The sequence below is a fragment of the Camelus bactrianus genome, chromosome 6, assembly GCF_048773025.1.
Source record: "Camelus bactrianus isolate YW-2024 breed Bactrian camel chromosome 6, ASM4877302v1, whole genome shotgun sequence".
Classification (NCBI taxonomy): Eukaryota; Metazoa; Chordata; class Mammalia; order Artiodactyla; family Camelidae; genus Camelus; species Camelus bactrianus.
The window spans coordinates 8,314,382-8,326,575 of NC_133544.1; the positions used below are offsets into that span (position 1 = coordinate 8,314,382).

Here is a 12,194-nt window from a genome sequence, read left to right on the forward strand (position 1 = left end):
GGCTTGTTTTTAAGCTTTGTTTGGGGGTTAGAGCAGTCTTAATCCTATGCCATGAGTTTTTGGTCCTCAACTGAATTCCTGATGCATTTAGTAAAGTCTGTCTACTCTGGGCAACAGGAATTCCTATACATCTCAGCTCTATTTGACAGACAGTGTTTCTGTTCAGCTCACAAATTCCCAGTAGTGGCCAGACGCTCTGTTAGTCATCAGAGAATCTCACCCTCCCCATGCATGGTATATTATCTGACAAAGACAAAAGGGGACCTCCATGCAGATTTCTGGAGCTCTTTCCCTGGACAATTTCCCTTTCTCCAAGTCCTGTATAGCAGATTCCAGGTACCTCAGCACTCCCAAACTCTGGTTTCCGCCTCATCAGCTCAGTGAGATTACCGTACTATGCCTCAGCTCTTCCTCCCACACTATAGTCTATAGTCCAAATAATTCCTACAGGCAGAAAACCAGAGAGATCTTGGGACTCATCTCATATGTTTCCTTTCTCTGGGAATTGAAGTCATATGCTGCCTGTTGACTAATGATGTTGAAAACAGTAGCTTCAAATTGTTTGTCTAGAGTTTAGTAGTTTATGGCAAGTAGGATGCTCTGGTATGAATTACTCCACCATGGCCAGAAATGAATTCTGCTCAGATTTTTAAAATCCAGTAATTTGTTGTGATGTTTTCTTTTATTATAAATAAGGAATCACTTTCGTACGTAATTTGCATTCATAATTTTGTATTCTTTTTCTTAAGGAGGGTCCCAAATTGTAAAAACTGTAGACCCTACAAGACTGAATCTGTCTCATGAGAAGACTACTTTTTGAATAAAAATAAGAGTTTATTGCACAAACAAAAAGCTTCACAGAAACAGGAAAGGAAGAATAAGAACACTGCTGGATTCAGGAAAACTCAAATTTGGAAGTGTTAGAAATTGAAGTTTCTCCCTATCATGAAATTTTCACCTCACTTTGCCTGTATTAGTCAGCTATTCCTGGAAAACAGCCATAGAATTTCAGTGGTATACAGCAATAACAATTTATTTCTCATTCACACATCTCCAGGTTGAGAAGGGGCTCGGGCTGCAGGTGTGGGCTGGCTGAGGAAACTCTGATCCTGGTGGCTCATTTTCAGACTCAGGCTGCAGTGGTGTGCTCATGATTATGTCAGAAGCTCAAGAGGGAAAACCCAAAGGCAGAAGCACATTCCAAACCTCTCATTGCAACATGTTCACTAGCATTCCTTTAGCGAAAATAGGTTATGCAGCCAAACTCAAAATAAAGGCTGGGGAATTAACCACAGGAGATGGGAAGAGGGAGGAGAATATACACCACTCTTATACAGGAGTTAAAAATTAGAATCAATAATTCAATCTACCACACTGTCTATACACTTTATTTGCCTCTTCTGTTCACTGTCCTCAAGCCTTCAGGCTGGGCATGAATCTTAAGATTTTCCCAGCCATCATGGAAGCTCTCAATATATTTATCCTTCTGACCTAGATCCTTCCTGAAAATTTCTATTTACATCTCCTAAAAATTGAATTGGCCCGGTCCACCTCTTTGCGTGAGGCTACATATATCAAGGTCCTTGGCCTGTCTATGGAATGGGCACCCTTGGGTCAATCCCTGGACCAAACAGTGAGCTAAGAAGAGTCAGTACTGTTTTCCTGCAGAGCGCTATTCAGCTAGAAGAGGAATTTAGGAATGGACAGTATTATAACTGGCATCTCTTGTGATAGGGAGCAATGGTGGTGGGTAAATCATAAGAACTCCTGCAGCAGTGTTTGTCTCAAAGATTCTTCCACCTGGCAGGAAGCAGGGAAAGTGATGGGGGCTGATAGATGTTGAGGGGTAGTGGTGGAGGATGTAGCAAAGGAAGGAGTACACTGACCTCTTCTAGGAAGCCTGAGGATAAGGTAATAGATGGAGGAAAAGTTTTATTCAAAATATCTACTCATCTGTATGGTATGGGAACTAGCTAATGAGAATGGGGTACCAACCATATTAAGGCTGAACAGGTGTCAGACTTAACAGCATGGATGTCAGCTAGTACATTCACGCTGGTGTCTACCAGCTAATGACCAGCTCTGGAAGGAGGAGAAGAAACAGGAGGGAGGGTCTAAGATGAGACTCCCAAATCATCCTGCATCCAAATTATTGGAGACATAGTTAGAATTTCATAAAATATAACTGAAGTATTTTAAATTTAAAGAGGAACACTAAGTCTTAGTGTGTTACTATCCATCCCTGGAGATTCAATTCAGATATCATTGTCTAAGAAAAAAAAGTGCTCAGACAAGTAATTTGTCTCAGGCCATACAACTAGTAAGTAACAGAACCCTTCACTCCTTACACTTTCCAATGCCAGATCACTTAGCAAGAGGGGTCTAGAATGTCATGTTGGAAGAGGTGGTTGTTAAGGCTGATTTCAAAGGAGCTGAGTGGAGCCCCTTACTCCTATGTCTTAGGGAAATAATGATAATAACTTCCACTCAGTAAGAACCTTCTATGTACCAAGCACCATGCTAGGCATAGGACCTGCATGATCTGCAAATCCTTATCAACTTTTTGCAAGGTAGCACCCTGCTTTACAGATAAGAAAGCTGAGGCTCACAGAAATGATGTATCTCAGAAATATAAATGCCATCTGCTGTAGGAGAGTAACAGAGACCAAGAGCAGTACGGTGATGTCTTCCAGCAGCCATGACTACAGCTCTGTCTTCTGAAAGATTGAAGAGGCAGCACAGGGCACATGAGCACTGGCCTGGGAGCTCAGGAAGGATGCAGTAATTCCCAATTGCGACTGGTGATTGGTCTCCATCGGCTTCATCCATGCCACAAAGATTCTTCAGAGGATCACCTGGAATACACCGGGTTAAAGCACATGGCAAGTTCTGTCTACGTGGAGGACTCTTAAAATTTCCCGTCCTGCTTTTTTATTTCCAACACACACAAACATCTTTGTCTTCCTCATAAACATTTCTCTTTTCATTTTCTTTGTGAGCAGAAGACAGAACTAAAATTTCAAATTACTGATGAAGATCTCATTGTGCTCACATGTCAACAGGGAGCTACTGCCAAGTCCCTAATATTTAGTTTTCCAAATAAACAGACCTTTGACACAATCCCAGGTGAAGCGGCACACTTAACTTTGTCAGTAAAAAGATTCTGAAACACCATAAGCTCTGATTCTTGTATCCTTATTGTTACTGGTTAAGTGGAAAAAAAAATTTGAAACTCACACTTTTTAATTGCTGTTATTAATAACTAATGGAAGCATCCATTTCTTAGTTCCCAAAATGCTATTTCATAAAAATGTAATCTATATACCTACACTGAGAAGCCAGATTTATTAAGTTCATGAAATGAGAATGAAATGTTCTTTCAAGATTATTGAGGATCTTGTCCAAGATCAATAGCTAATCAGTGACAGAATTGGGACTTGAACACAGATTTTCTGGCTTTTAACCCTGTCCCCATTTTTGGATGACTTCCTGGTCCCCCCAAAATAGCATGAAGGTGGTCAGCAGCGAGGAGAGAGTGATGGACTCTCTGCACATGCTTATTGCTCAGAGACTCACAGGCAATGGAATTATCCAACTCTCCTTGGGGAAAGTGTGGGAGGAAAGAACCATCGCCCAGCTTGGGTGGCCAAGCCAACATCAAAACAGAACGCCACACTGAAGCTGAGTTCACATGTCCCTTTAATATGGAGGCAGTCTTTAGAACTTCAGAACCCAAAGCTCTACAGCGGAGTCTTCAGAACTAAAAAACACTAAAGTGGACTCTTTAGAGCAGAAAACAAAGTTACCAAGGAAAAAACGTGGCCAATCTTGTCAGGTAATGACCTCAGAGGCTGGGACAGTAGGGGCTCAGATGGCGAGAAGCGGGGTGGGTGATACAACCAGGGGAAAGACAATCACACTGCCTGGTTCTTGTTCCAAGAATTATAAATATGAGTCTCTGGGAACTGGACAAGGGATTAGATAAGCTAACCATGTACAGACTTCAGTGGAACCTATAAGCATATTCTGGAATATGCAGTTTGTGTGGAAGTGTCTGAGGTCCATCTTTCCTGGGCTGGAGGTCCCAGAGATTCAGTGACCTGCGGGCATCTCAGCAGCTTTGGTTTGTGGCTGGTCCGCACCAATGGATCATCAGTCCACGCCTTTGACCTTTCATGGTAGAAGTGGCCTCCTCCTGATTACGAGGAAGATGTCAGCTTATGGGTCAGTGATATTTCAGGAGCAACCTTTGAATCTTGCTAGAATTAAGGCTGATTCACCTCTGCTTGATCTCACTTTGAGTCCTTTAGTCCCAGTGAGACAGATACTAGTTAAAAACATTGTCCTTTGCTGCTTACTAGCTACAATGCTTAGGACTGTTCAGCTGTTACACCTTGGCTTCCTGCCTTCAGCTGGGGGGAGGGGGGAAGTGGGATGCCTCTACTTTCTGAACAGAACATTGGGTAGTCCTGTCCTCCAGTGATTAGGGGCAGGTGACAGAGTTGAACGTCCAGCTTTGGAGCCAAGTCTCTGTATACCTTGCAGGCTGCTGTCCCAGGTAGGGAGAGGTGTGACTGTTTATCACCTTGCTGTAGAAACATCTGATCATAAGTCTCATCGCATTCTGCAAATGTTTCCCCATTATTCGGAGACATAGACAGAGTAAAGCAGCATGTCCCTTAACGAAGTCTTGTAGTGGAAAATTTAGATATTACACGGTCTTATTTCTTATGGCAACATGCAGCTCTTCTGTGAAGAGTATACACAATTTCGTATAACTTGTTTACAAACAAGAGGAAATATTGTCTGCTCATTCCACCTGCTTCCCATGAGAGGGTAGAATCATTACAAAGTGATGTCAGAGGGTATCCCAGCCCTCAAGGAGATTCTTCACTTAGCAGGTGGGGGCCACAGGGTCTTCTAGGAGAGTTCTCTCAGGAGAGAAAGCAGGAATTTGGCCTCTGGAACTCCCTCTTCCCAGTGTGTGACATTATCAAGCCAGTCTGTGCTCCTGAAGTAGCTATTAGGAAAGTGCTTACATGGCCAATGGGAATATTTCTGTGAAGACGACAAGGAGGTAGATGGGCTTTCTGATGTCCTGCAGGCAGTTGATGTGAAAAGAGCCCTAAGTCTAAGCATGGGGATGGCAACAGTAAGGGAAGGGAGAGTGAGCTGGGGCCTTGGGGCTTAGAGGAGAGAGAGGGAGAAAAGGATGGAGGAAGGGAGAGCAGGAAATATGGGAGAAAGAGACAGACAGACAGACAGGTAAGAATTGTTCCCATATTAGATATACACAGGTGTTTCTTAGAAGCAATATGAAAAAAGTTTTGGCCCAATGTTTCTTCAGTAAGCAGTGTGTAATGCATGTAGCGAACTGTTGATCAGACATGTAACTCCAGTGTCTCTACCGGCTCCTTGCCCCTGCGCTGAGCAGAGTTCTGGTGGTGAATGGAGGAGCCAGCTAACCATCTGTGATCTTGCCACCCAGCGATGTACACAGCTTTCTGCCGGGAGCTGTCTCTGCCTTGCCTCAACTGACTTTCATAATGACCTGTGATCCAGACGTTACGATCAGCTTTTTATAAATGAGGAAACCCAGGTGAAAAGGGATGAAGTGACCCGCCCAAAATCAGCACAACCACAAGAGTCCCAGAGCCTCAAATCAGGGTCTGAGCCCAGGTGGTTATCCTGGGTTCATCTGGATTAAGATCTCCAAATACGCCTGGTCACCTAGGAGACTTGTTCAAAAGACCCCAGGCCAGGCTCCACTCCAGAGCTACTAACCAGAGATCGGGGGAGAGACCTGAGAGCATGCATTCTTTTTTTTTTTTTTAATTTTTTAAATTGAAGTCTAGTTCATTTACAACGCTGTGACAGTTTCTGGTGTGCAGCATAGTCATTCAGTTATATATGTCTATCCTTTTTCATATTCTTTTTCATTATAGGTCATTACAAGATATTGAATATATTTCCCAGTGCTATACAGTAGGTCCCCGTTGTTGATCTATTTTATATATAGTAGTTTGTATCTGCTTATCCCAGACTCCTAATTTATCCCTCCTCCCCTTTACCTTTGGTAACCATAGTTTGTTTTCTATGTCTGTGAGTCTCTTTGTTTTGTAAATAAGTTCATTCGTGTTATTTTTTTATATTCTACATATAAGTGATATCATAAGATATTTGTCTTTGTCTGACTTACTTCACTTAGTATGATCATCTCTAGGTCCATCCATGTTGCTGCTAATGGTATTATGTCATTCTTTTTTTTATAGATGAGTGACAGTCCATTGTGTGTATGTTTGTGTGGATATGTGTGTGTGTGTATATATATCCCACATCTTCTTTATCCAGTCATCTCTCAATGGACATTTAAGTTGCTTCCATGTCTTGGCTATTGTAAATACTGCTGCTATGAACACTGGGGGGCATGTATCTCTTCTAATTAGAGTTCTGTCCGGATATATACCCAGGAGTGGGATTGCTGGATCATATGGTAACTCTATTTTTTACTTTTTAAAAGGAATTTCCATACTGTTTTCCATAGTGGCTGTGAGAATGTGCATTCTTAAAAAGGATTCAAGTGATTCCCACCTTCAGTTTGGTTTGGTAGACAATGACTTACCGGGTACCGCCCTTGAAGACTATTGTAAAGGGTACTGCCTCAGACCGCTCTAAGGGGTCCTGGGGAAGGTAAGGGATGCTTTAAAGAGCAAGGCTGAGTGGTTCACAGCAAACACAGACAACCACCTAAAGGCCCAACAGTGAGAGAAGGGGGAGATGTGTGTACATCTAACCATGAAGTACCACACGGCCCTTACAGTGGCCTGCTTACATAGACCGATGAATGTGGAAGCTAATTCACAGCTGTTAATGAAAAAGTACCTGAGAGCAATGTTCACAGCATGCAACCATCTGTGTACATGATGATATTCAACCTACTGTTTATGGGGAAATGTCTAGAATGTCTTTGGATCCAGTAACAGAAACAAGGGAAGCTGTCCACTGTCACAGGAAATGTGAGGACAGTAACCTAAAGAGTGGGTCCTGCCTAAAGGCAATGGAATTTCAAAATTTCAGGGAAAATGATCTCACCAGACACATCTGCAGGCCACCTGGTCTATAATTTCCTTGCTAAATACTAACTGTGGTTGCCTCTAGGTGGCGGTGTTTGAGGATTCTTTTAATTCCACAGAACTTAATTCTTTTAATTCTGTAGAATTTTTTAATTGTAATTTTTTTCAACTGTAACTATGCATGTGTGATTTATGAAAAGACAAGTCAGGATGGGAGAGAGTTGCTGTGTCCAGCAGCCCCTAGTCGTTGGCATAAAAGGCCTCTCTCTGGCCCCCTTGCAGGAAAGGCACCCCTAAACTATGCTCTTTGGGGTCAGCCTGCCACATTCCTGACAGTGACGCAGAGGCAGAGTGCTGGATTCTTTGAGAGGACATTTGCTTTGCACAGAAATCCCAGAAACAAGCAATGGAAAAGGCCTCGTGGTCCAGCCCCCAGTAACCAGAAGCCCTTTTTATTAAAATAAATTTCTATGCATTTCCCTTTCCCAAGCTACCTTTGAGACCCCCGGACTACTGAGCTATGTGACTTTGGGACTTGATCTTGTTAGGGCCTCAGCTGGTTATTGGTGAATTAAAAGGAAAAGAAAATCATAGAAAAAGGGTTTCTCTACCCTGTCCTCACCCCATCCTGTAGAATCACAGGGTCCCTAAGCTCCCTTTTACCTTCCTACAGTCCAGGTCCCTCGCACTGAACTTGAAAGTCTCTGAGGTATCCTGTTCCCCAACCACCCTCATCCCCATGCTGGAACTCAGGCCCCCTGGAGATCTTTATTTGGGGGCTTAAGTTGGGCTGCAAAGGTGAAGGCAGCTCCTGGAACCCAGGCCCGATTCCCCACCACATGACTTCATGGTCCCAGGGCCTCTGCTAAGTCAACTCACCTTTCCAGGTCACTCTTTTCTGTAACAGTTAAATGAGCCAAAGATACCTACCTGATGGAACTGGGGGCTATTATCACACCCCATTTACAGATAAGGAAAGCCAAGGCTCACAGAGCTGGTGTGAAACGCATGTGGTCACCTAGACCATACAAGGCAGAGATGGGATTCAGGCCTGGGCTGTTTCCAGCCATCAGCAAGCATCTGGCAGCCGCAAGCCCCCAGGCCACACTGCCATGCATGCCTGGCCCTCCCCTGCCAGACCCCTGGCTTTCTGAGTCCCTTTCCAGGGTAGAAGTTAAAAGCATCAGTTCAGCTGTGCTGACCAGGCCAGGTGCATTGTGATCAAGAAGAGGCAGGCTCGGCGGGAAGCTGTGTGCTGTGACTGAACTAGCCAGACGGCTCCGACAGAGCTCAGACCCACAGCCTGGACCACACAAGGTGTGGGCGGCACACGGACACGGAGCCAGAAGGTCTGATTCTGCTGGTTTCCAGCTGCGCGACCTTCGAAAAGTCAATGAGTCTTTTTGAGCCTTTCCTCCTCATCTTGTAAGATGCGGAGAGGCACATGCATCTCATGGGGTTGTTGTGAGGGCCCTGCAGGATGGGTGGGAAGTACCCAGCCCTCGTGTTGTTTTGGGTATTGCTCTTGGTGCCAAGGCTGGGCTGGGTGCACTTGGACTCTGAAGACCCAGGGTCATGGGCAGCCTATTCCTTCCATGTGCCCTCAAAGATGCCTTAGGATTCTGGGGGAAGCCATGAGTTTGCCCAGTGCGGGCTTGCAGGCTATGTTAAATTAGAACAGAAATAAGACTCTCTCTGTGGGAGGGAGCACTGCCACTTTGGTTGGCAGTCATAGAACGGGCAGCTTTATTTCCAGGCTGTGGATTAGGACAACCTATATGAACCATCAGGGAGCTGTTGAGAGGATCGGAAAGGCAGTTTTTCCCCTCAATAAATTTCAAATTAGTACACTTGAAAAATCACTGGGGCTTCTACCGTCCAAACAAAACAGTTTCAGTTTAACAGAGTCACATTCAGTTTTGTACGTGTGCGTGTGTTTAATAAAGTAAAAATATGTTTAGGTAAACAAAGGACGCAGAAGTTTTAAAACACCAGAAGACTGGGGGGGAAGAAAGGATATCAATATTTTTTTTCCATCGCACCTTTATTGTTTGTTCATTGTTCAGAATTTTCATACAATCTTTCTAGAACCACACAGAAGCTGTGAGACAGCCCCCTCACCCGACAGTCCATTACATTCCTAACCAGTCTCCTTCCTGTGCCTCATCCTCATGTCTATGGCCTCCTGCCCATGTGCAAGGAGTTCCCAGGGATTGTTCATTTCTTAAGAGGGAGGGTAGGAAGGTGTGCAGAGGCCAGCAAAACCGTGGATTTGTATCTGACCCCCAAGGGCCCTCTCCTGGACCGTCCTCACCTCTCCACCTCCTCTTTCCCCAGCATTTACCAACCCTCACTAGGCCAGAGAATCAGAGAGATTGGGGGTTTGCATCTTGACTCACCACTAGTAGCCACCTGACCACAGGAAAGTTTCTGGATCTCTCTAAGCCCTCCTTTCTCTTCTACAATGTAGGGCAAAAACTCCCTATCTCACTTACCATGAGAATTCAATGACTTAAAGAATAGAGTGTCTGGCACACAGTGTGCCCTGAATGCACATCAGCCTCCTTCCTTCTGGTGGGGAAGACACCTGATGAGAGCCAGGTTCTCAGGGCATTTACTGCATAAAAGAGCCTGGTCCCTTAGAAGAGCCCAAGAAATGACTCTCTAATGGTGGAATTTCAGACACCACAACATCAGGAGGGAGAGATCTGGCAGGAGAGACATCCTGGGCAACCTCTGAATCCAACTAAGAAGACTGCTGCTTCTTTGGCCCACAGGCAAGGCTGGCGCTGGCAGAAGGAATTCTAACCCTCTTTCTAAGGCCACGCCACTGCAGCCAGTCAAAGGCCCGTCTCAGGGAGCCAGGAGCACAGGGCAAATTCAGATTTATTGAACTGTCCCTGCCAGAGAGGAAGTAGCAGGTGAGTATAAACCAGGAGCTTTAAGAAACACAGCAGTCTTTGAGGGTGATCATTGCGTCCCCTTCTAGTGACCTTGAAAAGTCACCTGTCACAGGGGTGTTCTCATAGCCTGAAACACCCAGGTGAGCTCTTACAGTGGGGAGTCCTTGTGCCATTTGCACCCCACCTACTTTGGAAAGGATCCCAAGTGGCTTGCTAAGGATGGAACTAGGCACCTAATGCTGAGCTTCCCCCCTGTTCTCATCTCTCACGGTATGCGGCCATTAAAATCAAATCTGCTCAACAAATGATCACAAGAATGAAATAATAATGTTGCTGTTAAGAATACTCCATCCTACAGTTGATCTACAAAGGTAGCTGCGCTCTTCCTCCACGGTAGTCCTTGTAAAAATTTTTTAAAGCTGATCTATCTCTCAGCCCTTGTTCATGCATCATTCTTAGTAAGGATACAGTGCATCCAAGGTCCACATGCCCACGATCGTTTGGTATCTCCGGTATAACAACAAAAAGCCGCTCAATGGACAATCTTGAAACATGCACCAACCAAGATCCTGGCTGGTATATTACAGAAAAACATCCTCCAGACCGAAAAGAGCAAGGAGAGAGGAGGTAAAGGATTCAAGAGGAGCGAATCAGGACGAGAGTGATTTCACAACGTTCGTCTGCAGTCTAGGGGTTTAAGCAGGTAAAACCAAGGAAAGCTCTATGGATCCGGGGGTGCCTCCCCAAGTATTTGGTTCATGCTAAAAAATAGAGCACATTTATTAAAAATATATATTTATAAACCTTGATATGAACAGATACACATGTCAAGCCAATGAAAAAAGAAAAATAAGTTATCTCCCCGGTATCAAATAGTCAGACACTTTTGATGAATGGGATGCTTGTCAAAGGATTGTCCCTGTGGTTTTTTGTACTAAACAGCTCATTGGATTAGGAGGAAACGCGTGTCCTGGGAGACATGGTGAGCTGCATCCGCTTTGTTCCTCTCTTTGAATACGTGACATGTGTCAGCGATCTGGGATAACGAATCTCTGCACCCATCCGCTCCCCAAGGGCGTCAAAGGCTGGTCTTCCAGGCGTTCTTTCGGGCCCCCTACCAGCGACGTTGAGTTCCTTGCTGGGTGAATGATTTTTGTTGGATTCATTGTGCTTTAGTGTCTGCTCCTTGTGTAGCAGGATCGGTTTATTTTGGTGACCCTTTATCAAGTTTGAAGGTGCATTTGACCGAGCGGAGTATGTAGGTCAAGGTCGCTTGTTGGTACAGCGTCCGGTCACTGATCTGCCGACACGCAGGACTCCTGTCCTTCGGCCATCCCGAGGCCATTCAGAGAGTGGTGTATATGTATACAAATATGATGACGATTAGGTTCAGAATGGTCCCAATAATCCCCAGCATCGCCAAGACACTCTCCTCTTTACTCTCTTTTTCTTGGCCTCCTCTGTCCTCATCATTTCCACTCGTGATTACCATCTTGGTTGCAAATGTCTTTATCTTCCTCCCCAGGCTAACCTGTAATTGGAAAGAGGCACAAAAGATGATGGTATATAAGCATCCTCTCCACAGCCGGGCAGATCAAGTTGGGCAGTGATTTCATGCCTGGGGACTCGATCTCGATTGGGAGTGAAAAATCACCCATGGAGCCAATCTTGGGACACACTGCTCTTGGCCGTGGAGAAATGGCAGAGCATGACTGATCAATTTCAAGGATGAATGTCCTGACATTGGTATAAAGAGATTAGCCCAGGAGTCCAGCCTGGGCGCCACTCACTCTACTGAGCTTGTTTTAGATCTTTTCCTTGAAGCAGAAATGGAGACAGCTGCACAGGAGTCAAACCAAACACATGGGCTCTCCCGCAGCAGCAGGGATTTTACACACGTTCACGTGCTGGATCCTGCCCTAGAAAAGTGCTGTCCTGCACGTACACACAGTGGGTAGGAGGGCATCACAATCACACCGTGAGCAGGGTGAACTGAACCCAGGGGAGGCGATTTACTGAGACCAGAGAGGATGCGGGGTGGGGAGAGCATCATAAGAAACCTGCATCACCTCCAGCAGGAGCATAAATTGGTATAATCATTCTGCAAAGTTCCTTGACATTCCCTACAAAAGCAAAGAGACATCTCTTCTAGAATTGGGCTAAGCATCTGATCTCCAAGGTGTCCATCCTAGAGAAATCCCTGCATCTCTGCACCTGG

General features: G+C 45.0%; 1 protein-coding gene across 1 annotated transcript; it reads right to left on the reverse strand.

Annotated features, from left to right (window-relative positions):
- Positions 1–9,114: 9,114 nt before the first annotated feature.
- Positions 9,115–11,501, reverse strand: TUNAR (transmembrane neural differentiation associated intracellular calcium regulator). Its single transcript, XM_074364784.1, has one exon. The coding sequence runs from the start codon at positions 11,466–11,468 to the stop codon at positions 11,322–11,324; it is 147 nt and encodes a 48-aa protein (XP_074220885.1). The 5' UTR covers positions 11,469–11,501; the 3' UTR covers positions 9,115–11,321.
- Positions 11,502–12,194: the final 693 nt, after the last annotated feature.